The 27,013-nt window shown below is 44.2% G+C and overlaps 1 protein-coding gene across 5 annotated transcripts in view; it reads right to left on the bottom strand.

Annotated features, from left to right (window-relative positions):
* Nucleotides 1-27,013, bottom strand: part of MEI1 (meiotic double-stranded break formation protein 1) — a 957,414-nt gene that overhangs the window by 603,295 nt on the left and 327,106 nt on the right. For all 5 annotated transcript variants that reach the window (XM_075833602.1, XM_075833600.1, XM_075833605.1 and 2 more), the window contains one exon: nucleotides 6,850-6,991. In XM_075833602.1, coding sequence (XP_075689717.1) covers nucleotides 6,850-6,991 — 142 coding nt within the window. The remainder of the gene's footprint in view (nucleotides 1-6,849; nucleotides 6,992-27,013) is intronic.

The following is a 27,013-nucleotide window of genomic DNA, read 5'->3' as shown; positions in this document are numbered from 1 at the left end:
ACATGATTTCCTGGACTATAAGAAGGCCTCAGCCCATCTGACCCTTGCCTCAGTGTTGTTAGTATACCCCAAGTCTGTCTTGCAAATGGTCCCTTAGTGTTTCCCATTCCAGTTGTTACCTGTGCCCTGTTAACCGTTCCTATATCCCGTGCTGTGTTCTTGTTCCTGTGCCTACTAGTTGGAGTCGTGTCTACTGCACCTGTGTCATCCGCCATGTCCTGTGTCATCTGCCACGGCCTGAGTGATTCGCCATGTCTGGCGCAACCTGTTGCACCCACCTCCATTCGTGCCAGAGCTGCGGCCACTGTCTGGACTATCCAGGTACCCTTGTGCGGGACTTTGTATTTCTGGGGTTCCCTGTTGTTTGGCCAGCTGCCTCCCTACTACGGCGGTGCAGCCTAATGGGTCCACATACCCACAAACCATGACAGTACGCTCAGGCCATGGACCCCGCTGGTCAACCTGAGACCTTAACGACACAAGCCATGCAAGACCTCCAAGACCTGGAAAGACCAACTCTTCCTGTCAGTGAACGCCATAGCCCATCAGCTGCTTGCTCCAACCACAGTCGTCACTGCACCCATTCCTGCTGTTCCTCCTGCTACTCTTCCTGTCTGTACCAGTACCGATCCCCTGTGCTTCTTGCCGCTACCTCCACGCTATGACGGAGACCCGAGGACCTGCAGGGGATTTTTGAATCAGTGCCAGATACACTTTAGACTACATGCCAGGTCCTTCTCTTTGGATGACGACAGGATCGCCTTCATCATCTCTCTCCTTACTGGCAAAGCCCTGGCTTGGGCTAATCCTCTGTGGGAACATCAAGGACCAGAGACCCGTGATTTGCAGTGCTTCTTTCGGACCTTCCGCTCGATCTTTGAGAAACCTGGGAGAGTTTCTTCGGCTGCTGCATCCCTGCTGACCCTACACCAGGAAGACCTCTCCATGGCTGAGTATGCCATTCAGTTCCGTATCCTGGCTGCTGAGTTAACCTGGAACAACGAGGCTTTGGTGGCCACATTCTGGCAGGGACTGTTTTCGGGGATTAAGGACGAGCTGGCCGCTCGCGATCTGCCATCTACCCTGGACGATCTTATCCTGCTTGCCACTCGGGTTGACATGAGGATTCGGGAGCGTTCCCAAGAGCTTCTCCAGGAGAGAGAACTTCCTAAGCTGGATTCTACTTTCCAGCAATCCTCCTCAGTCATCCCAGCAGAGGATCCTATGCAGATGAACCATGTCAAATTGTCTCTCCAGGAGAAACAATGCAGACGCACTTCTGGACTTTGTCTGTATTGCGGCCTCGGAGGCCATATTGTGCGTTTGTGTCCCCAGATGCCAGATAGACCCCATTGCCTAGGATTGGTTGGAGAGACAACCCTAGGTGGTACGGTACCTAATAAAACATTCTGTTTCAAGCTGACTATTCCTGTGACCCTAGTATCCGGCGAGAGGACGCATCGGGTTTCTGCCTATCTTGACTCTGGGTCTGCTTCAAACTTAATCCAAAAGGAGCTAGTGGATCATCTTCAGTTGCCCACAGTCCCCTGGAGACATCTTTGGCTGTTGCCTCAGTGAATGGACTGCCTCTGCCTGATCCTATAATTTCTAAGACCAAGCCGTTGAAGCTCCAGGTTGGAGTCCTTCATTCTGAACTAATTTCTTTCCTTGTTTTGCCCAAGGCCATCAATCCTGTTCTGCTGGGCCTGCCTTGGCTTCGACTACATGCCCCAGTCCTGGACTGGAATTCCGGAGAGGTTCTCCAATGGGGCTCCAAGTGCCTTGGTCGTTGTCTGTTGCAGATCCATCCTGTCCAGGATCCTCTACCTCAGTCATTGGCAGGACTGCCCCCCCCCCCAGTTTGCTCAGTTTGCAAATGTTTTCAGCAAAAGGGAGGCTGAGACGCTGCCATTACATCGGACTTACAACTGCCCCATTGAACTTGTTCTTAATGCCTCTGTCCCTCGTGGCCGAGTATATCCTCTCTCCTTGTCAGAGTCTCTATCCATGTCGGCCTATATCAAGGATAATTTGGAGAGGGGTTTCATACGAAAGTCTTCCTCCCCAGCTGGGATTGGGTTCTTCTTCGTTAAAAAGAAAGATGGATCCCTTCGACCCTGCATTGACTACTGTGGTCGCAACCAGATCAAAGTCAAGAACAAATACCCGTTGCCACTTATATCCGAGATGTTTGATCGCATACGAGGAGCCAAAAAAAATTCTAAACTAGACCTGCGGGGGGCTTATAACCTAATCTGGATTCGCCGGGGTGACGAATGGAAGACGGCATTTAACACCCGTGACGGGCACTACGAATACCTAGTGATGCCCTTCGTACTGTGTAGCGCTCCTGCAGTATTTCAGGAATTTGTTAATAATATCTTCCGAGATCTCCTCTATATCTGTTGTTGTTTATCTCGATGATATTTTGATTTTCTCCCCAGATCCGACGACTCATCAGAGGCATGTCCATCACGTTCTACTACGATTAAGGGAGAATCGTTTATACGCCAAGCTGGAGAAGTGTGTCTTTGAGAGGAGTTCTCTGCCCTTCCTGGGCTACATCATATCGGATCAAAGACTCAAGATGGATCCTGAGAAGAAGAAAGCCGTCACAGTATCTTCCAGGTACCAAGGTCTGGCTGTCCTCATGGAACATTCGTTTGAAGGTGCCTTCATACAAGTTGGCTCCCAGGTTCCTCGGTCCTTTTGAGATTCTGCAACAGATTAACCCTGTCTCCTATAAACTGCGGCTGCCTCCTACCCTCAGAATACCCAACTCCTTTCATGTGTCCCTACTAAAACCAGTGGTCCTGGACCGCTACAGCAAGACTTCCTGTTGCACAACTGATCCCAGCGGCTCTTTTGATGTGTTCGAGGTGAGGGAGATGCTGGACTGCAAGAGCATAGGAAGATGGACTTTCTATCTAGTGGACTGGAGAGGGTTTGGTCCTGAGGAGAGGTCCTGGGAGCCGGAGGAGAACTTCGATGCCCCTGCTCCCGTTAAGAAGTTCCTCTCTCGCTCTAGTTCCAAGAAGAGGGGGCGTAAGAGGGGCGATACTGTAGCATCCATGGCCACGGGCCGTCGGGTCCACTCACCTCCTGACGCTCGCAGCCATGGATCTGTGAGCGCTATTCCCCATCTCCTTCTCAGGAGACGCCAGCGCTCACTTCCAGACCGCTGTGTCCCGTAGGGTGCGCGCGCACTCTCGTGCCCGCTCTTAAAGGGCCAGCACGCGCACATGTGGGAAATCATTATCATCAACACACATGATTTCCTGGACTATAAGAAGTCCCCAGCCCGTCTGATCCTTGCCTGATTGTTGTTAGTATACCCCAAGTCTGTCTTGCAAATGGTCCCTTAGTGTTTCCCGTTCCAGTTCTTACGCGTGCCCTGTTACCCGTTCCTGTATCCCGTGCTGTGTTCTTGTGCCTACTAGTTGGAGTCGTGTCTACTGCATCTGTGTCATCTGCCACGTCCTGTGTCATCTGCCACGACCTGAGGGATTCGCCACGTCTGGCGCAACCTGCTGCACCCACCTCCATCCGTGCCAGAGCTGCGGCCACTGTCTGGACTATCCAGGTACCCTTGTGCAAGACTTTGTATTTCTGGGGTTCCCTGTTGTTTGGCGAGCTGCCTCCCTGCTACGGCGGTGCGGCCTAGTGTGTCCACATACCCACAAACCGTGACAAATACTTATTGCCCAGATTCTTCAGTTTTGAGAAATATCCCACATGTGCGCTAATGGATGGAAACACAGGCATCTGAAGCAAAGGAGCACCTAGTGGATTTTGAGGTCTCCTTTTTATTAGGCTCCATGTGCGGTTTGAAAAGGTCTTGTGGTGCCAAAACACAAGAAACCCCCAAAAAAGTGACCCTATTTGGCAAACTACACCCCTCAAGGAACTTATCGAGGGGTATGGTGCGCATTTAGATCCAACAGGTTTTTTGCTGCATTTTGTGGAATTAGGCTGTGCAATTGAAAATCACATTTTTCAATAAAAGGTACGAATTTTTAATTTTGACAAGGAATAAAGGAGAAAAAGCTCCACAACATTTGTAAAGCAATTTTTGCCGATACGGCAGAGCTCAGAATGGCAGGAGCACTATTTGGCATGTAGATTTTGCTGGATTGGTTTCTGACCATCATGTCGCATTTGCAGAGCTTCTGAGGTACCAGCACAGAGGAAACCCCTTAAAGTGACCCCATTTTGGAAACTAGACCCCTTGAAGAATTCATTGTAGTTTGCATGGGGTGCATGCGACTTTTTGATCAGTTTTTATTCTATTTTTAATAGGTGTGGTGACTAAAAAAACAGCAATTCTACTATTGTTTTTTATTAAAAAACTTTTTACAGCGTTCACCATGCTCTATAAATGACATATTCACTTTATTTTGCAGGTCGATACAATTACGGCGATACCATATGTTTCTAGGTTTTTTTTATGTCTTAAAGCGTTTGCACAATAAAATACTTTTTAAAAAAATCATTAACCTTTTGTGTGGCCTTATTCTAAGAGCCATAACTTTTTTATTTTTCCATCAAGAAAGCTGTGTGAGGGCTTGTTTTTTGCTTAACGAACTGTAGTTTCGATCCACATCATTTTTAGGTACATGCGACTGTTAACTCTTTTTATTCCATATTTTGGGAGGTGAAGTGACCAAAAAAATGTGTGATTCTGTTATGGTTTATTATTATTTTCTTTTATGGCATTCACCGTGTTGGATAGATAATTAAATTTTTTTGTAGTTCAGGCCGTTAAGGACACGGCGATCCCAAGTATGTATAGTTTATTTATTTATTTTTATTAATAATAAACGACTGATCAGAAAAAAGGGGGGATTTTTACTTTTATGACTTTCAAAGCTTCTATTTTTTTATAGAACTTTTTTTTTACTTTTCTTTACTTTATTACTTTGTCCCACTAGTGGACTTGAAGGCAGGAGGCCCTGATCACTATTCTAATACACTGCACTACATGTCAGGACCCACTAGGCTTCCGTAGATAGCATATTCAGTCACTGAGCGCGAACGATGCACTTACCATGACGGAATAGTACGTCGTGGAGCGTGATGGTGTTAAATTACAAGCCACATTATATTTTTTTCCATATATAGTTTAATTCTAGATACCCTTGTTCTACGGTTCCTCCATATGAATCTCAGAAAGCTGCCCTCTACCCTTCTGACATCATAAAGCCTCATCGATAAAGGTAACATCTGCAGGGGGTACATCAGTCTAGTAAAACTGATCATTTTAATTAGTTGGCATCTACCAAAGATTGAAAGTGGAAATTTTTTTCACCTGTAGTTCTATTTTATGGATAATCAGAGTAAAATTATTTCCATATATTTTATTTACATCTCTGTTTAACTTAATCCCAAGATATGTAAATTTGTTCTTTATGTGCTAAATTCATTTTACGGCTCTTATTCCAGTGTCCCTTCTCAACATCAAAACCTCTGATTTAAATTGGTTTACTTTATATCCTGATATAACTCCAAAGTTTTCCAAGATATCATTAATTTACTATTCTGAATGCTCTATGCAAACATTAACAGATCGTCAGCAAACAATGATAGTTTTATTTCAATCTCTCTGATTTTAATCCCCTCTATCTTTTTGTTTCCTAACAAGCTTAAAGAGGCTCTGTCACCACATTATAAGTAGCCTATATTGTATATGATGTGATCGGCGCTGTAATGTAGATTACAGCAGTGTTTTTTACTTAGAAAAACAATAATTTTTGACGGAGTTATGACCTATTTTAGCTTTATGCTAATGAGTTTCTTAATGAACAACTGGGCGTGTTTTAATTTTTGGCCAAGTGGGCGTTGTACAGTGGAGTGTATGACGCTGACCAATCCGCGTCATACACTTCTCCTCATTCATTTACACAACATATAGCGATATAGCTATATCACTATGTGCAGCCACATAAACACACTATAACGTTACTGCAGTGTCCTGACAATGAATATACATTACCTCTAGCCAGGACGTGATGTGTATTCAGAATCCTGATACTTCTGTAGCGTCTGTGTGATATTTACAGCAAGGCAAGCGTAATCTCACGAGATTACGATGTAACCTGTCATTTCAAACGAGATTACGCTTGCCTTGCTGTAAATATCACAGAGACGCTACAGAAGTTACAGGATTCTGAGTACACATCACGTCCTGGCTGGAGGTAATGTATATTCATTGTCAGGACACTGCAGTAACGTTATAGTGTGTTTATGTGGCTGCACATAGCGATATAGCTATATAGCTTTGTGCTGTGTAAATGAATGGAGAGAAGTATATGACGCTGATTGGTCAGCGTCATACACTCCACTGTACAATGCCCACTTGGCCAAAAAGTAAAACACGCCCAGTTGTTCATTAAAAAACTCATTAGCATAAAGCTAATGTAGGTTATAACTCTGTCAAAAATGATCGTTTTTATAAATAAAAAACACTGCTGTAATCTACATTACAGCACCGATCACATCATGTACAATCTATATTGGCCTATGCCTATGCCACTTATAATGTGGTGACAGAGCCTCTTTAAAGCCAGGGTCTCGATAGACAAATCGAACAATAATTGCGACATTGGACATCCTTGTCTAGTCCCCCTCTGCAAAGAAAAGGGGCCAGACAGGGACCCTGCTGCTCTAATTTGGGCCCTGGGATCCTAGTATAGATTCCTCAGAAAACTTCCAACGCTTACAATCAAAAAAACACCTCTTTTCCACATTGAAAAATGTGCGGTATTCATCAACAATTTTAAGATCAAACAGACATTTTTGGGTTCTCAAAATTATTTATGTAGACTATATACTTCAAGAAATTGTACTTACCAAAACAATTGGTATACAAAAATTGTCACATGTATTTAACAAGTACAAAGAAAATGTCTGCAGTGTACTCTTGCATTTGGAAGAGGGTGCTGTGAAGGCATTGTTATGAGCTATATTGTATTCCTTACAGCCCAGGGCCAATCTAAAGAGAAAGAAATTACAATGTTTAATGTTTTAGAGATAGGCACAATGGTATACCAAGTTGATAAAAAACAATCCCAACTGGAGTATTTGTGCTACTATATAAGCACAATACTATCGTTAACTCAGTTAAACTTAAAGAGGCTCTGTCACCAGATTATCAAATCCCTATCTCCTATTGCATGTGATCGGCGCTGCAATGTAGATAACAGTAACGTTGTTTTTTTTAAAAAAACGATCATTTTTGGCCAAGTTATGAGCAATTTTATATTTATGCAAATGAACTTTAAAATGGACAACTGGGCGTGTTTTTTTTCGTATTTCCAACTGGGCGTGTATTGTGTTTTTAACAACTGGGCGTGTTTACTTGTTTTACTAACTGGGCGTTGCGAATATAAGTGTATGATGCTGACAAATCAGCATCATTCACTTTTCATTGTTCCCACCCAGCTTCTTTCACTAAAGACACACAGCGTGACGTCACCCACAGGTCCTTTAACCTTGTCGTCGGACAAAGAAGATACATCGGCTGAAAGGCGTCCAAAAGGTTAATATGCTCGTCTCTAGGGAGTTTGCTATGCTTACCTGCACATGGTGATGCTGCTGCAAATTCAACTGTACGCCTGGAGCTGTGGTGTCTTCTCTCTTCCGACGCCAAGGTTGAAGGACCTGTGGGTGACGTCACGCTGTGTCTGCAGTGAAAGAAGCCGGCTGGGAGTGATGACGTCACCCACAGGTCCTTCAACCTTGGCGTCGGAAGAGAGAAGACACCACAAAAATTGCTCATAACTTGGCCAAAAATTTGAGAAAAAATTTGAGATATATATGCCATCTTGAGACAAATGTGTTCATACTTGTATTAAACATTGATGTATGCTCTTAGTAGCTTTAGATTGAACAATTGATGTATTTAAGATTCCTCTCACATATATGGGTAATTTAGTCATCCTCGATGTATTTGTTTATAAATTGCGGTATAGAGGTGTATGCAACTGGATATATACATGTATATTTACATTTATGTGTATTCTTATCAGCTTTTGATTGTATTATTCTCTATTGTACTACAACACTATATTATTTTCTGTATGTCTTTAATATATATATATATATATTTATATTTTTGTTTATATCTGTTTTTGTTTTGGCCAGATATATCCTAACTTGCACTATTGTCACTTTGGACATCAATAGCGTTAGCTATTGTCTTATCACTTTCTCTCCTTTTTAATTTTAGTATTTTTCTTCTTTTCTTTTCACTCTTTTTTTGTACATAGATTCTTTATTAAGGTTTCGCATTCATATTTCCACATTTTTTCTTTCTCACATCCATTTATTTATGGTAATATATATTTTGGGAGACTAGGTACTCTTCTCCCTTTTCATATTCACATCTTCAGCACGGTATCTACATACACGTTTAGACCTTTTATTTTTGTCCTTGTTACGTTAGTGGGGTACTTTTTCGGTATACACATATAATCAATTACATTTAAAACACACACGATCCTACTCACATATTTGAAGTCCTTCTATGCGATGAGTGCGCATGCCTGTGTCAGCTGCTGGTGTGACGCTGTCTCCGCTCCGTCTCCTTTGGTGCACTGCGCATGTCCGGAACTCCCGTTACGCGTCGGGAATCCGGATGTGCGCTCCAGCGCCTGGAGGCGGAAGTGGGGCAGTCCTCGCTTCCGGTCACGTCACGGCGCATGCGCCGAAAATCATTGCCATTTATCCGTGGATGCATCACAATATAAAAGGGCAGCTAGACACGGTACAGACACATGCACATCTCCCCCTGAGGAAGCAATTTAACAGCGAAACGCACGTTGGGGCTAATGTGTTGGAGCGAACACTGACTCTTACTATCTTCACTATGGGTAAGCTGCTGTCATCTGTCTCTGGTAACTAATTGCACTAGCACTTTATTATGAATTTTCTCCCGATTACTTCAATGTTTACTTATATTTGGTAGTTTTTTCTATCAAGTTGACTTGTTCATACTTTAAAAGGGGAATTTTTGTATTGATCAGAACTAGTGGACAGCATTGCTACTACCCATTTTTCTACTAGAAATATCAGCAACCGTTCCTAACCTTTTTACTAGGGTATTGTACTTTTATTTATTCCTTTTAATTGTTTGTGATTATATGTCAATAAAATATTTATTACTTATATATACGTTTGGCTATAAACTCTTCTCTTTTGCGTTGCTGGTATATATTTTGGAGTTGCCTATTCGACAATTCATGGGGGGACCTTTCTCTTCTTGTGAAACGTACATAGCCCACAGTACTAATGCTACTGGAGCATATATATTGATTATTTCTTCTTATATGGTTGGAAATCACAAGCGTCAGTGGGAACACAGAAAGCTAAAACGGGGTTTAACCCCTTCCCGCTGCAGCCACTTTTGACCTTCCTGACAGCCTAATTTTCAAATCTGACATGTGTCACACTCACTTTATGTGGTAATAACTTTGGAATGATGTTTTCTTGTGACACATTGGACTTTATGTTACTGGTAAAATTTAGTCAATACATTTAGTATTTAATTGTGAAAAACACCAACATTTTGCGAAAAATATGCATTTTTATAAATTTAAATATATCTGCTTGTAAGACAGATAGTTATAACACACAAAATAGTTACTAATTTCCCATACGTCTACTTTAGATTGGCATAATTTTTTGAACATCCTTTTATTTTTCTAAGACGTTACCAGGCTTAGAACTTTCTCACATTTTCAAGAAAATTTCAAAGGCCTATTTTTACAGTTGCCAGTTCAGTTGTAAAGTGGCTTTGAGAGGCCCATACAATACAAACCCTCATAAATCACCCCATTTTAAAAACTGCACCCGTTTTGTTTTTGTTTTATTGTAAATGTTTTTAATTGGGTTCAACAAATTTTAAGAATAACAAGAGGAGAGAAGGGGAACAGAGAAGGAGGGAAGACACAAATCAAGATTGGTATTGTACATCTACATATCCAATACATAGTCGGACATCACATGCAGTAAGACCAGCAGATTCATAAGGTCCAAATATAAGCAGTACAATAGTTAATCAGAAATATATGTAGATGAGTTCAACATATGCAACCTAGAAATGAGATCTGTGAGTCATTAAGGTACATATTGACAATCGGGGAGGGGAAGAGGGACTTATCTTTATAGAGGAAGATGCGCGAGTCACTTATAGTCAGACCAAAGGCTCAATCATTAGAGTTGTATAGTGTAGGCAATTACACAACGGTTCAACAAAGGGTAATTGGTGGAGTAGTAGTTAAGTTTATGTTTTATCCTGGGTGGGAGCGTGTCAATAAAGGTTTCCCATAAGGAAACATTTTTTTTAACTCTCACTTCTTTGTGCAGCGTAGCCTCCACCCAGTCCATCCTGAAAATATGAGAAAGCTTTTCCCCAAAAAATGTCAGGGGTGGTGGCTGAGGCGAAAGCCACTCCTGTAGGATGGTCATACGGGCTGTGCTGGAAACTATAAATAATAGGTTTTTTTGCATTTGAAGCGCACGGAGGAGTCCAAAATACCAAAAATTGCCCAAGAAGGAGAGAGCGGCACAAAATTAACTAAGTGTTGTAATGCAAAGGTTTCAACTCTTTTCCAAAATTTGAGGATAATGGGGCAGCCCCAAAAACAGTGTGGTCAGCGTTCAATTCAGAACATTTGGGGCAAGCTGATGTGGGAATTCTGTCCATTAAGAAGTTTCTCATTGGGGATATGTAGGCTCTATGGACAATCTTCAGTGCCATATCCCAGTAGGATGCTGACGGAAGAAATCTCGATGCAGTGTATAAACTATCCATAATATCTTTGATGGATTGTGTGGGAAAATGTTGTAGTCAGGAATCTGCACCTGTTGCAGGGGTAATGTAATCAATAGGAGATCTCAGGAAACTATAATACAACTATATTATTCTCTTGGTATTTTTAGTTTTGAGAATTAGGTTAACCACCAGGTCCTATGAGGGATCAGGAGAGATCTGGTGTATGATTTTTCTAATGTAACTAGAAGCCTGCAAGAATGGAAAGAGTGCCTGAGAGGAGAAATGGAATTTGTCTTGAAATTCCCCAAATGTCAGTGGACGGGTGGCGTCCGTCAGCAACAGATCGGAGATGCATCTCACACCTCCCCTCCCAGCGAGTAAATATTCCAGCAGGATGTCCGTGTTGAAAATCAGGATTAACTACAAATGGCAGTAATAGTGAAGCATGGGGAGTCAAGTCGGCTCTCCTGTGCACAATCTGCCATTACTTGATGACTGAGGAGAGGAAAGGGTTAAGGCACACCCCGTCTGTCAGGCTGTCACTAGGAGCATGCAGGATATATAATAAAGACTGGGGTTTGGCAAGAGGTTCGGAGAAGTGCGAGGTGTTGTGTGTCCAATCTGCCACAATTCTTAGATTAGATGCCTGCTTATAATCGCGGATGTTTGTAAAGTTAATGCCGCCACTGAATTTTGCTTGCTGGAAGACCCTCATGGCTATCCTAGGTCGACCATTGTTCCAAGTACATTTTCTATAGAGGGCCATGATTACATTTTCGTCTTTAGGTTTTAAATATATGGGAAGGGATTGCATGAAGTATAGGAGATTTGGAAAGGCCACAGATTTTATTAGGTTTATTAGAGTTTATTTAGATTCCCTGGACCTCTTCATCAGAATGAATCAAGCGTAGCAGGGGGTCTAGCGATATGTTAAAAAGGAGAGGGGAAAGCGGGCAGCCCTGACGGTTCCCTCTATGAAGTCTTAGGGGGTTAGTATTTAGTCTATTTATGGTGAAGGATGTGCATGCATCAGCTTGAATCAGTTGTACATAATTAGAGAAAATAGGTCCAAAATTTCTGCATTGGAGAGAGGAGTTTAAGAACGTCTAAGAGACTTTATTGAATGCTTTCTCAGCGTCCTGGCTGAGACGCATGGATTGGGGAGCCGATCTAGCTTGAGCGGCTATGATGGCTGCTATTGCTAGTGTAATACCTTTAGAGGAGTCACGGTTTTGTAGCAACCCGAGTTGAGACGAAGTGAGAAGCGATGGGAGTACCTGTTGTAGTCTATAAAATAGGATTTTAGAGAGCAGTTTATAATCCTGGTTGAGGAGAGAGATAGGTCTATAGGATTGTATTAAAGTAGGGTGTTGGGCTCGTTTAGGGATCAGGATGGTCCTGGAGTCATGAATTCTATGTATTTGAGTATTGTTTATGTAAATGAGAGAGATTGAATAGGGACTCGAGTGTAGGCACTATATGTGGTTTTAGAATTTTATAGTATTCTCCCAATAAACCGTCTGGACCCGGAGATTTGCAGTTCGGGAGGTGCGAGATCGTCGATTCGATCTCCTCTTCAGTGATTGGTGGGTAGAGCAAGGTTTGTTGATCTGAGTTTAGTTTAGGGAGACATGTATCATTCAGTAAGTGTCATGTTAGTTGGGGGTCCGGTGTTGAGGGTGAGTATAATGTTTTGTAATGTTTTGTAATATTCTATGAATGTTTGTTGAATAGTAGTAGGGTCGGTGGGGGGGGGGCATGTCATTAGTCTTTAGTTTTAGACTGATGTAGTTAGATTTGGGTGTTTTAATAAGATTTCCCATCTGAAATATTTATTTCTAACAGTGTCATTAGACCATGTGGCCCGTCCTAGTAAAAAGGTGTCAAGTAGCCGACGCGAATGTAGATAGTGTTGTTTTGTTTCCAGAGTGGGGTCAGCTACGTACCGGACATGGGCATCCGTTAGACTGCCATACAGGGAGTTATACCGAGCAGTCTGTGAGCGTCTCTTGTGAGAGACATAACCTATGATACATCCCCGCATGACGGCCTTAGAGGTTCTCTAAAAGAGGTTAGCGTCATCCACATGCTGTAAATTGTGATCTGTATAGTTTGCACACTCACAGATCAGGAACTGTTTAAAATCATCGGAGTCCATCAGATATGCAGGAAAGCGCCAGTTTTTACTTGTGATCCGGGTAGCCCTAAGGTTAACAGTTAGCGAAATGGGGGCATGGTCCAAAATTATTATATTATGTATGGCAGCGTACATTATATCCGGGAATAGTGAAGTGGATATAAGGAAATTAATTATCTATTCTAGAGTGGGAGTCGTGAACTGAGGAGTAAAATGTAAAGTCTCGGGCTGTAGGATTATTGAGTCTCCATGGGTCACAAAGTTGTAGGTGAGCCAGTAGAGTTGCCAAAATCTTAGTGGTAGGAGCATCCTGTGTGGAATTATTTGAGCGGTCTAGGGAGGCGTCCATCTTTGCATTATAATCCCCTCCCCATATTATGATAGAGAGTGGTCTGGATAGGAGGAAGTTGTGGATGTGGGCGAAGGATTCAGCATTTGGTGAATTCGGGGCATAAACATTAAAAAGGGAATACCTGTGGGAATTTATTGTGATGTCCACAAAAATGCATCTGGGCTTGGGATCATTATATGTATCATGTATCACATAATCTACATTCTTGTTTATGAACACGGCGACTCCTCTAGTCTTGGAGTGAAATGAAGCCGAGAGACACTGACCTATCCATGGAGCTTTAAGGCTGCATTGATCTCCTCGCTTCCAATGCGTTTCTTGCAGACAATATGGGGTCTAAATTTGTGTAAGTGTGAGAGAACTCTCTTGCGCTTAATCGGGGTATTCAGCCCCGCTACGTTCCAAGACAGTAGTTTAAGATCTAGCTGTGTTGTTGTGTAGCCATGTGCATGGTGGAGAGCCATTAACCTATACCAATACAAGGGAAAAACGTAAAGTCAATAGATGTGTACGACCTGAGATGTCTGTCCCAGTCAGCCGACTCCTCCAGTCGCGAAGGAATGAAAGGTGACTCGCGCATGATCCTAGGGAAAATGTTAAGGGGGAGAGCAAAAAAACAACAAATAACATATTAGAACTGTGACATGAACGTAATGTAGTTTAGCAAGCGATGAAGCGCACAGTCAGTCCAGAGAGCGCTCCTTTTATATGAAAATCAGCCTTCAGGGAGGAAGTGACTTTTACCTCTTCACGGGTCGTCGAACAAGAAGGTGCCCGGTCACCCTCAGTATGGCTGGGTACTGTAGTTGAAACCGGAAGTTCGTCTCCACTAGATGCTTGCACACTTTAGAGAAAGCCTTCCTCTTAAGTGCCACAGAGGTTGAAAAGTCATGAAATATTAGAATTTTGTGACCTCTTACTTCAAGATCTCTTTTTTTCCTGTAATTCTGAAGGATTCGCTCCTTGGTGAGAAAGTGTAAGAATTATTGTAGGGCAGAGTCTGTTTCTATGGTTGTCCGGTTCTTTGCCCAGTCGGTGGGCCCACTCAATTTGACGCATTGGGTGATCAGTGGGTAAGCGGAGGGCTTGCATGAGGTCATGTAATAGAAAAAAGAACAGGTCGTCTCCCTTGACTGATTCAGGAATACCAATAAAGCGCAAGTTGCTTCTTCCATTTCTCTCCTCAAGGTCCTCCAAACGGTCAAGTAGGAGTTGCACTTGCGAGACTTGTTGGGAGGAAGACTGTTGTATAGTGTGAATGGTGTCCTCGCATGTACTGATCCATTGTTCGGCTTCTCCCAGTCTTTGGGAATCGGAAGTAATTTGAGATAATGCAGAGGTGTGAAGTGCCTCCGGGCGTTTGTCGAATATTGGGATGAGTAGGCGGGAAACTTCCTGTGCCATTGCAGGCGTCTGGTTTTGGTCAGGAAGAGACTAGTCAGCAGGACTGGGCAGATGAGTGTATGACTGGGTGTGAGTAAGCAGGGCTTAATTGAGGATCCTCCATCTGTGAAAGCGATGTCATGGTTGCAGTAGTGCCTTTGCACGCTTTCAATTTTCCGACTTTTTGGTTTAAGTGGGGAGAACTTGGAGTAATAGAAGGTCTAGTGGTACACTTGTGCATAGCACTAGTTGATGGGTGGAAGTATTTGTCCATATCAAGAAGGCCGCAGGTATATGACACAAAAAGGGAGCACTGACAGAGCACCTGATTGCTTATATGTTATTGCAACATGCGTCCAGATTGTTAAGTGGTTGAAGAGTATAAGGGCCACGTGGAGCAATGCCGTCCCTCCAGGTCGGGTGGGAGAAAGCTGTTTAGAATGAGACCCCAGAGTGTCTTAGCCACCGCGTATTAGGCGTATCCCAGTCATGAGGGGAGTTAATCAAGTGTGTTTCAGTGAGTATGAGTAGTGGCTCAGAGTTTTCCAGGTGTTAAGCAGAGCCAGTGAGCTATTATGAGGCCGTATCAATGTATGATCTCAGCGTTGTAGTCTTTGCTGTAGTCGTATCACCAGGTAGTTGTGCAAGGCCAGTTGGACACAGTTTGGGGGTTCCACTGATGCAGGGTGTTATACCGGCGGGATGCCAGTGAGTTGGGTGAGGGCGGGTAAGATGGCCCGCGACCGTTAGCGCCAAGCCAGTGAGGGCAATGTAGCTCTCAGACTCCGGGGAGTATGGGGCTGTTGTCGTGCCCAGCTCAGCCGTTGATAGTACCACGATGTGTGGAGCTGAATTCGCAGTCCTGTGACACGGAGGGCTCGTTTGGCGACCAGCTGGGATCTAAGCCGAAGTAAGATGCGGCGGTTCTGTAAGGTACCGCGCCCGGGAGTCCCAAAAGACAAAAAGTTTATCTGGTGGTAAGTTTTTGAATGTGCAGCCCAGAGAATAGTCTCAGGTTAACTTAGGCAATGAGATATGTAAAGTCTCTGGTGTGGTGCGCAGGCTTCTATGCAGGCCTATAGAGGGAGCACCAAGATGGCGGCTTTGGCTCCCTTTCTCCTCGAGGCAGGGTCAGAGGGTTTCTAGGGGTACTTAGGGGTACTCACGTGGACCCAAGGAGTTTGTGCAGCTCCAGGAGAAGCAGGGATTGCATACAGGCAAGGCTGGAAATTTAGTACCCGGCTCCAACGTGGTAAGTAGGCCCAAAAAAAACAACATGTTGCCGATTTGGCCAATTTTAAATTGTGTGGCAGGTAATGACCTTGCAGACTGTTGCCTCGAAACCCTCAATACAAAGGTGTAGAGGGGAGGATGACTTCAGATTCAGTCTGCCCACCTGGAGCCCACTAAGAAAGTATCCGTCATGGTTGCTGCTAGCCACGCCTCTGCACCCGTTTTTTTTTCAGAAATTAATTTTTAATCTATGTTTTTCTGTAACACAGAAGATTTTACCAGAGAAACACAACTCAATATTTATTGCCCCGATTCTACAGTTTTTAGAAATATCCCACATGTGGCCCAAGTATACTAATGGTGAAGCACTGGCCTCAGAAGCAAAGGAAAACCTAGTAGATTTTGGGGCCTTTTTTTTATTAGATTATACATTAGGCACCATGTCAGGTTTGAAGAGGTCTTGTGATGCCAAAACAAAGGAAACAACCCAAAAAAAGACCCATTTTGGAAACGACACTACACAAGGAATTAATTTATGAGTGTAATGAGCATTTTGACCCCATAGGTGTTTCATAAGACTTTGTTTTAGCTAAAAAAAAAAAACTATTTCCAGAAGGAATAAAGAAACAGCCCCCCAATATTTGTAAAGCAACTTCTACGTAAATACCCCATATCTGGTCATAAACTGCTACTTGGGCACATGGCAGGGCTTAGAAGGGAAGGCGCGCCATTTGGATTTTGGAGCGCAGATTTTGCTGAATTGGTTTCTCGGCACCATGTCGCATTTGTAAAACCCCTAAGGTACCAGTACAGTGGAAACTCCACAAAAGTGAATCCATTTAGGAAACTACACCCCTTCAGGAATTCATCTAGGGGTGTAGTGAGCATTTTGACCCCACAGGTGTTTCATAGTTTTTATTAGAATTGGGCAGTGAAAATAAAAAATATATTTTTTTTCAATAAGACGTAGCTTTAGCTCAAAATTTTTCATTTTTCCAACAATAAAGGAAAAAAGGAACCCCAACATTTGTAAAGCAACTTCTCCAGAGTACGGAACTACCCAACATGTGGTCATAAACTGCTGTTTAGGCCACGGTAGGGCTAAGAAGAGAAGGAGCACCATTTGGATTTTGGAGCACAGATTTTGTCATGTTGCTTTTGCAAAGCCTCTGTGGGACCAGAAAAGCGGAAACTCCCCAAAAGTGACTCCATTTGGGAAACTATAACCCTTGAGGAATTCATCTAGGGCTGTAGTGAGCATTTTGACCCCACAGGTATTTTATAGAATTTATTAGAATTAGGCAGTGAAAATAAAAATTACATTCTTTTCCAATAAGACGTAGATTTAGCTAAAAATTTTTCATTTTCTTAACAAATAAAATGAGAAAAAGCACCCCAACATTTGTTAAGCAATGTGTACGGCAATACCCAATATGTGGTCATAAACTGCTGTTTGTACACAGAATAGAAGGAGCGCCATTTGGCTTTTGGAGTGCAGATTTTTCTGGATTGGTTTCTGGGCGCTATGTGGCATTTGCAAAGCTGCTGTGGGAGCAGAACAGTGGAAACCCCCAGAAGTGACCTCATTTTGGAAACTACACCCCTCAAGGTATTCCCCTAGGTGTGTAGTGAGCTGGTTAACACCGCAGGTGTTCTCCAGAAATTAGTGTACACTCGATGTTACAGAGTGAAAGTGGAAATTTTTCCATATATATGCCAATATGTGGTGCCCAGCTTGTGCCACCATGAAATGACGGTTCTTTAATTGTTATGCTGTGCTTCCCGGTTTTAGAAACACACTACATGTGGCCCTAATCTTTTTCCTGGACATTCGACAGGGCTCAGGGGTAAAAAAATACCATGTGAAATTGAGGCCTAATTTGGCGACTTACAAAGTGTGGGTTCACAATTGCAGGGCTCTGATGTGAAATAATAAAAGAAACTCCTGAGAAGTGACCCCATTTTGGAAACTACACCCCTCAAGGCATTTATTAAGGGGTGTAGTGAGCATTTTCGCCACAAAAAGGTCTTTTCCATAAATGAACGCGCTGCGGACGGTGCAAAGTAAAAATTGCAATTTTTTTTCCTACACATGCCATTTCAGTGGCAAATATGTCTTGCCCACCTTGTGCCACTGGAGACACACACCCCAAAAATTGTTAAAAGGGTTCTCCCGGGTATGGCGATGCCATATATGTGGTAGTAAACTACTGTTTAAGCACAGTGTAGGGCTCAGAAGAGAAGAAGCACCATTTTTAATTTTGGAGCGTGGATTTTGCTTGAAGTATTACTGGTATTTCAGTTTATAATGTTCGGGCATATGTAAACTTGGCATATTCAGGGAATAATAAGAGGGTATAATAATGGATTAAAAAAAACAATAAAATAATCCAAAGATGTGTGTTACGCTGTGAAGCAATCCTTTAAGCACAGGCTACTGTCGCACTGATAAATGATGTCCTTTCTTCTCTTTTTCTTCTTTTGTCCCTTTTGGTACACACTCTGCACTTTTGCAGTTTGTGGAATTTTGCTGGGAAAGGGTTGTCCTGGTATAATACGGGTACCTTCGCTTTCAGCAGATATGTTTGGGCCCTCCCCTTCATGGTTCAATAATTTTAGGGCCTTGATAAATCGCCTCTTGAAACAGAAGAAATGTTGCCCTCAGGCCTGCACAACAGCATATTTTTTCTTTTCTGACTTATGGGAGTCTTTACTTTTTTATTTTTTAATTCGTAGTGATATGAGGGCTGTTTTTTTGTGGGCGAGCTGTAGTTTTTATTGATAACATTTTGGGGTACATGTGACTTTTTGATCACTTTTTGGGAGGCAAGGTGACCAAAAAACTGAAATTTTGGCATAGCTTGTTAGATTTATTTTTATACAGCAAACCACAATGCGTTATAAATTACATGTTAACTTTATTCTGCGGGTCAGTACGATTCTGGCGATTTCAAATTTATAGCATTTTTTTATTTAATTTGAATGTATTTTTTCTGTCCCCATATTGTGAGAACCATAACTTTTTAATTTTTTTGTCGAGGGAGCTGTATGAGTGCTTGTTTTTTGCGAGGAGAACTATAGTTTTTATAGGTAACAATTTTGGATACATGCGACATTTTGATCACTTTTTATTCCAATTTTTGGAAGGCAAAAATTAGCAATTCTGGCATTGTTTTTGTAGTTTTTTTTTTATGCTGTTCACCGAGCGGGATAAATAACATAATATTTGTATAGGTCAGGCCGCTATGGATGCGGCGATACCAAATATGTATGATTTATTTTGTTCAATAATAAAGGACTTGATAATGGAAAAAGGGCGATTGTGTTTTATTTTATTATTTGAAATTTGTATTCCCTTACGTCCCACAGCAGCACAATAATGGGGTATTTCTGCCCCTGTGAGCTAGTAGGACAGACAGAATTTTTAATTTAATCAAACTAATTTACTAGAGTCTCCTCCCTGCATAAGGACATCTAGCCCCTCCTATAATGCGTTTTTTTTCTGTCCTTAGGACAGAGAAGGACAGATGATGTTATCGCAATACCTGTGTTTGACTTCAGGGATTCATCCTTTTTTCCCTCTCTATTTCCTTACGTCTGAGGGGTGTCTCGCTCTCTCAGTTTAGGCAGACGCGTCTGCCTTAGGGAAGTTCTTAGTGACTTAGTTTACAGACTTCTGTATTTTGGCTGGCTTTCTTCCCCTCTGCACTTGCTCTGCTGAGTCCGTGTTCAGATGTCTGAGTGAAGGAAGCTGTGAACGGGCGTTTCCCTCAGCTACTGTTTCATCGTACAGTCCGCTCCCTTCTCCTAACATGTCACATGGGGAGGGGAATAGTAGATGTATTCCCTGCTTGGCGTTTTCACTGCTTGTTTGCATTGTGTTACTGTTTTCATTTGTTATGCTGAACTTTTTCCTCACTCTAGGACAGGGGTCTCAAACTCGGCTGGGTAAGTGGGCCACATATAGAAAAAATGGGAAGTTGACGGGCCGCATTACTTTAAAATTTGATACAATACAAAATTATTGTTAATCAATTAGTTATTTGAACAACTATAACAATATATTACTATAATAATAATACTACATTGCTATAATAATACCGCTTGGTTTAAAATTTGAGAAAATTCTCCACGTGCTTATTTCAACAATCCAGTTTTCCAGTTTAAGTGTCGTTAAAAGCAGTCCGGTGGCTCAGTTGGCAGACACACATGTCAAGATTGGGCAGCCCCTTTTTAGATAGTGCCACAGAGTCCTATGTAGATAGTGCCACAGAGTCCTCAGTAGGTAATGCCACAGTGCCTTCTGTAGATACTGCCACAGTGCCCTCTATAGATACTGTCAAAGTGCCCTCTGTAGATAATGTCACAGTGTCCTCTGTAGATAATGTCACACACCCCTAGATAATGCCACATGTCCTCTGTAGATACTGCCACACACCCACTTGTAGATAATGCTGCAGTGTCCTCTGCAGATACTGCCACACACCCACTTGTAGATAATAACACAGTGTTCTCTGTAGATACTGCCACACACCCACTTGTAGATGCTGCCACAGTGCCCTCTGTAGATGCTGCCACAGTGCCCTCTGTAGATGCTGCCACAGTGCCCTCTGGAGATGCCACAGTGCCCTCTGTAGATATGGTCACGGTGCCCTCTGTAGATAGTGCCATACTGCCCTCTGTAGATAATGAGCTGTACAGCAAAAAAGGTGAGGGATTGGCGGCGCTCCTCTGAGAAAATATGTGAAGTGGAACGGTATAGGTTGCAGGCTGCCACACACTGCGGTCCCGCTGTGCTAAATCCTTAGTACCTGGGACAAGGTATGCATAAGAAACAAGTTAGGAAAAAATTGCCGTCTAGTAACGGGCATCGGCGCCAGGCTCAGGAGGATAAGGAACGGAGTGGTCCCTTCGTCAGGTCAGTTTACAATGGTTGCACGTGTAGTGTGCACATATATGCAGTAAAAAAAAACGGGAACAAACTGGTGCACAACAGTTCATTATCCACTCATAAATTAAGTAGCCGTTACGGGATTGAAAACCCTCCGTGGCTTAAAATGTTAACATCATGATATACTCAAAAAAAACAGTACATGTTATTCACATCTACCCGCCACTAGTCCCTGCCTACTTGCAACGACCCGCCCTAGGCGACGGGGTACAACTGGGCGACGGTCCCTACGCTCATAAGTGCACGACAGACAAACAAACAAGGGTACACAGAGCTAGGGGGAGAAAGGGGCAGTTGCCCACGGCAACACCGTGAGCAACAAGAGAAGTGAACAAGCCGAGTCAAACCAGGAGAGTACGAGGTGCCAAACGCAGAGCAGGAGAGTAGTGAACAAGCCGAGTCAAACCAGGAGTGTACGAGGTACCAACCGCAGAGCTGGAGAGTAGTCAGCAAGCCGGGGTCAATATGAAGCAAGGACAATGGTACAAGAAGCTGCAGCAGGGCCAGGAAACCAAACGAGAAGAATCACAAGCAAAGGAGGAACAGGAAAGGCAGGTATAAATAGACAGAGGGCGGGAGCTAGCTCCGTCTGGCCAGGCTGTGATAGGTTCTCCCACTCCTAAGCCTGCCACCCTGAGTGGTGGAAGATGGAGTCAGTATCACAGACATAGAAGCAGGTGCAGACTGATTATCTATGGGCGTTAACCCCGAAGCTGTGCCTGGCAGATCCTTTACAGTACCCCCCTTTTATGAGGGGCCACCGGACCCTTTCTAAGTGGACCTGGTTTACTGGGGAAATGAAGGTGAAACCTCCTGACCAATATCCCAGCGTGAACATCCCGAGCGGGTACCCAAGTCCTTTCCTCCGGCCCGTATCCTCTCCAATGGACCAGGTACTGGAGGGAGCCTTAGACCATCCTGCTGTCCACAATCTTGGCCACCTCGAATTCTGCCCCCTCAGGGGTGAGAACAGGAACCGGAGGTTTCCTCGAGGGAGCCAAGGACGGGGAGCAGCGTTTAAGGAGGGAGGCATGGAACACGTCGTGTACTCGAAAAGATGGGGGAAACTCCAGTCGGAAGGAGACAGGATTGAGGACTTCAATGACCTTGTACGCCCCTATAAACCGGGGAGCAAACTTCTTGGATGGGACCTTAAGGCGCAAATTTTTAGACGATAGCCACACCAGATCCCCGACCATAAACAAGGGGTTAGCAGAACGTTTTCTATCTGCCTGAGTTTTTTGTATGCTCTGCGACGCCTCTAGGTTCTTCTGAACCTGAGCCCAGACTGTGCACAGTTCTCGAAGAACGACCTCTACCTCGGGATTGTTGGAACTACCAGGTGAAACGGAAGAGAACCGTGGATTAAACCCAAAATTACAGAAAAAGGGGGAGACCCCTGACGAGTTACTGACCCGGTTATTAAGGGAAAATTCGGCGAGGGGAATGAATGAGACCCAATCATATTGACAGTCAGAGATAAAACACCTTAAATATTGTTCTAGAGACTGATTAGTCCTCTCAGTTTGGCCATTAGTTTCAGGATGGAAGGCAGAGGAGAAGGACAGATCAATCTCCAACTTTTTACAGAAGGCTCTCCAAAACAATGAAACAAATTGTACCCCTCTATCAGAAACAATATTGACAGGGACCCCATGGAGACGCAGGATGTGTTTGACAAACAAGGTGGCTAACGTCTTAGCATTGGGTAGTTTCTTGAGGGGCACAAAATGGCACATCTTACTGAAGCGGTCTACTACAACCCACACCACCGACTTGCCTTGAGATGGAGGCAAATCGGTGATAAAATCCATGGAGATATGGGTCCAAGGTCTTTGGGGAATGGGCAAAGAACATAGTAAGCCCGCTGGTCGGGACCTGGGAGTCTTGGACCTAGCACAAACTTCACGAGCGGCGACGTAGGCCTTAACGTCTTTAGGCAACCCAGGCCACCAATAGTTTCTGGCAAGGAGGTGCTTGGTACCCAGGATGCCTGGATGGCCAGATAGTGCAGAGTCATGATTTTCCCTAAGTACCCTTAGCCGGAATTGCAGGGGAACAAACAGCTTGATCTCAGGAAGGCTCCCGGGAGCTGAACCTTGATCAGCCGCAATTTCAGAGACTAAATCAGAATCAATAGCGGAAATGATTATACCTGGAGGCAAAATACAAGCAGGATCTTCCACCGAAGGAGGGCTGGCCATGAAGCTACGTGACAGTGCATCAGCCTTAATATTTTTAGACCCAGTCCTATAGGTGACCAAAAAGTTGAATCTAGTAAAAAATAACGCACATCGATCTTGTCTCGGGTTTAGCCTCCGGGCAGATTCTAGGAAAACCAGATTCTTGTGGTCGGTAAGGACCGTAACCTGGTGCCTAGCCCCCTCCAGGAAGTGGCGCCACTCTTCAAATGCCCATTTAATGGCTAAGAGTTCGCGGTTGCCAATGTCGTAGTTACTCTCAGTGGGAAAGAACTTCCTGGAGAAGTAGGCACAGGGACGGAGATGGGTGAGGGACCTGGTACCCTGGGACAAGACAGCACCCACTCCCACCTCGGAGGCGTCAACCTCCACGATAAATGGCTCCATTTGGTTAGGCTGAATCAGCACTGGGGCCGAGATAAAGCACTTCTTAAGGATCTCAAAAGCCTGGACCGCCTCAGGAGGCCAATGGAGGAGATCAGCACCTTTGCGAGTGAGATCCGTAAGAGGCTTAGCGATGACCGAGAAGTTAGCAATAAATCTCCTGTAATAATTAGCAAACCCTAGGAAGCACTGTAACGCCTTCAGGGAGGCAGGTTGGACCCATTCAGCCACAGCCTGAACCTTGGCAGGGTCCATGCGGAATTCATGAGGAGTGAGGATTTGACCCAAAAATGGTATCTCCTGCACCCCAAACACACATTTTTCGGTTTTAGCAAACAGTTTGTTTTCCTGAAGGGCCTGGAGCACCTTCCTGACATGCTCAGGGACGGAGATGGGTGAGGGACCTGGTACCCTGGGACAAGACAGCTCCCACCTCGGACGCATCAACCTCCACGATAAATGGCTCCATTTGGTTGGGCTGAAGGTTCTCCCACTCCTAAGCCTGCCACCCTGAGTGGTGGAAGATGGAGTCAGTCTCACAGACATAGAAGCAGGTGCAGACTGATTATCTATGGGCGTTAACCCCGAAGCTGTGCCTGGCAGATCCTTTACAGTTCCATAGTTTTTCACCTGGTTAATATTCATTCTCATATGTAAGGTGAAAATAAGAGTATCTTAGCATATCTTTATAAAAACATGTTTTCACTTTGCTTATTTATTTATTATCTAATGTCTGCAACGTACTGTTACTTCATTTCAATACATTTGTGACTCGTTCCATAGTAATCCTCTTTATATCTCGTTATCCATCCAAGGAGGAAAGTTCTGAGATAGAGACTTAGTTTATCATCATTTATGATTAGAGTGGCATAAAAAAGTATAAAAAATGTTTATAATACTTTAAAAATATAGGTGCCGGACTGCGGATTTTACATTGCCTGCAGTAATGGTTTATTTGTAAAAAACAAAAAAACTGTGTAAAAACCCCGGCATTTCTCATAAAAAATCATTACTATAAAATGGGATCCAAAATTTCAATAAAAAACTATCAGTTTATTTTTATTCGTTGTGTATAGAAATACTATAAGAATAAAAGTATAAGAGTTTAAAACACCTTTACGAATAGGTGCATAAGAATATATGTGAATAACATGTACTGTTTTTTTTTTGAGTATATCATGATGTTATAATTTTAATCCACGGAGGGCTTTCAATCCCGTAACGGCAACTGAAATTATGAATGAATAATGAACTGCTGTGCACCGGTTTGTTCCCGTTTATTTTTACTGCATATATGTGCCCGCTACACGTGCAACCATTGTAAAATAACCTGAGGAAGGGACCAGTCCGGTCCAGAAACGCGTCGTCCTCTGAATTAAAGATCAAATCCACCTGACTCTGTTCCTTATCCTCCTGAGGCTGGCGCCGATGCCCGTTACTAGACTGCAATTTTTTCCTGCCTTGTTTCTTATACTCTGTAGATAATGCCACACGCTGCCCTCTGTAGATAATGCCACACACTGCCCTCTGTAGATAATGCCACACACTGACCTCTGTAGATAATTCCACAGTACCCTCTGTAGATAATGCCACAGTGCTCTTTGTAGATAGTGCCACAGTGCCCTCTGTAGATAATGCCACAGTGCCCTCTGTAGATAGTGTCATCGTGCCCTCTGTAGATAATTCCACTGCCCTCTGCAGATAATGCCACACACTGCCCTCTGTAGATAATGCCACACACTGCCCTCTGTAGATAATGCCACACACTGCCCTCTGTAGATAACGCCACACACTGCCCTGTGTAGATACTGCCACACACTGCCCTCTGTAGATAGTGTCACACACTGCACTCTGTAGATAATGCCAGACACCGCCCTCTGTAGATAGTGTCACAGTGCCCACTGTAGATAATGCCACAGTGCCCTCTGTTGTGCCAAACTGCCCACTGTAGATAATGCCACACACTGCCCTCTGTAGATAATGCCATACGCTGCCCTCTGTAGAAGCCACACCCTGCCCTTTGTAGATTATGCCACACACTGCCCTGTGTAGACACTGCCACACACTGCCCTCTGTAGATAGTGTCACAGTGCCCTCTGCAGATAATGCCACACACTGCCCTCTGTAGATAGTGTCACAGTGCCCTCTGTAGATAGTGCCACAGTGCTCTCTGTAGTGCCACACTGCCCTCTGTAGATAGTGCCACAAACCACTGTAGAGCATCACACACACACACCCCTATAGATAGTACCACATCCCCCCTATAGGGGTGGAATCCCAAGCCAGAGCATGCCGATGCACTGGCCTGGAGTTCCTTTGCTGTAGAATGGGCCCAACACACCCCACCCTGCTGACAGAACCACACGCCCCCTCCATGTAGGTAGCTCCATTGAGACTCCCTCCTCGACCGGAGTGTGCAGCGCTGTCAAAAGTGGGGTGTGTGGGGCACTACTACAGGGGTTTCCACTACATGGGACTGTCGGGCCACTGCTCACCAATGCGTTCGCAGTACGGGAGGACTGACGTCATGTAGGAGCGCTCCTGTAAAGGATCTGCCTGACACAGCTTCTGTATCGACGCCCGTGGTTACTCACTCTGCACCTGCTCCTAAGTCTGGTCGAGTGAACCCCTTCTTCCACCAATCAGCTTGGGAGGCTGAGGAGTGGGAGAGCCTATCACAGCCTGGCCAGACGGAGCTAGCTCCCGCCCTCTGTCAATTTATACTTTCACTTCCTGCTCCTCCTTTGCCTGTGATTGTTTCAGTCTGTTTCCTGGCTCTGCTGCTGCTACTTACTACTTGTCTTCTGCTTCATATTGACCCTGGCTTGACTGACTATTCTCCTGCTCTGCGTTTTGTACCTCGTCCACTCCTGGTTTGACTCGGCTCGTTCACTATTCTCCTGCTCTGCGTTTTGTACCTCGTCCACTCCTGGTTTGACTCGGCTCGTTCACTATCCTTGTTGCTCACGGGGTTGCCGTGGGCAACAGCCCCATTTCCCTTAGCTTCTGTGTACCCTTGTCTGTTTGTCTGTCGTGCACTTAGTGAGCGTAGGGACCGTCGCCCAGTGGTACGCCGTCGCTTAGGACGGGCCTTTGCAAGTAGGCAGGGACTGAGTGGTGGGTAGATTAGGGCTCACCTGTCTGTCTCCCTACCCCGCCATTACATAATCACAGGCCCATATACCTTTTCTACCCTGGTCCCTGTCACAACTATGGACCCCCTTGAGACCCTGGCTTAGCAAATGCAGGGCCTCTCCCTACAGGTCCAAGCCCTGGCTCAGAGCGGCAACCAGCAAGGTGCTACCCTGGTAGTGCCCCCCACCTCACCTCTTGAACCCCACCTCAAGTTGCCTGACTGGTTCTCAGGGGACCAGAAGACTTTTTTCTCCTTTCGGGAGAGTTGTAGGCTCTATTTCCGTCTAAAGCCCCACTCCTCAGGTTCCGAGAGCCAGCGAGTGGGTATAATTATGTCCCGGCTCCAGGACGGGCCACAAGAATGGGCCTTCTCCTTGGCTCCCGACGCCCCTGAACTTTCCTCTGTTGAACTTTTTTTTCTGCTCTCGGGCTCATATATGACGAGACTGACAAGACTGTCTTT

The sequence above is a fragment of the Rhinoderma darwinii genome, chromosome 7 (genome assembly GCF_050947455.1).
Source record: "Rhinoderma darwinii isolate aRhiDar2 chromosome 7, aRhiDar2.hap1, whole genome shotgun sequence".
Lineage (NCBI taxonomy): Eukaryota > Metazoa > Chordata > Amphibia > Anura > Rhinodermatidae > Rhinoderma > Rhinoderma darwinii.
Note: the sequence above shows the minus strand (reverse complement) of the source record. Positions and strands in the feature narration are given on the sequence as shown.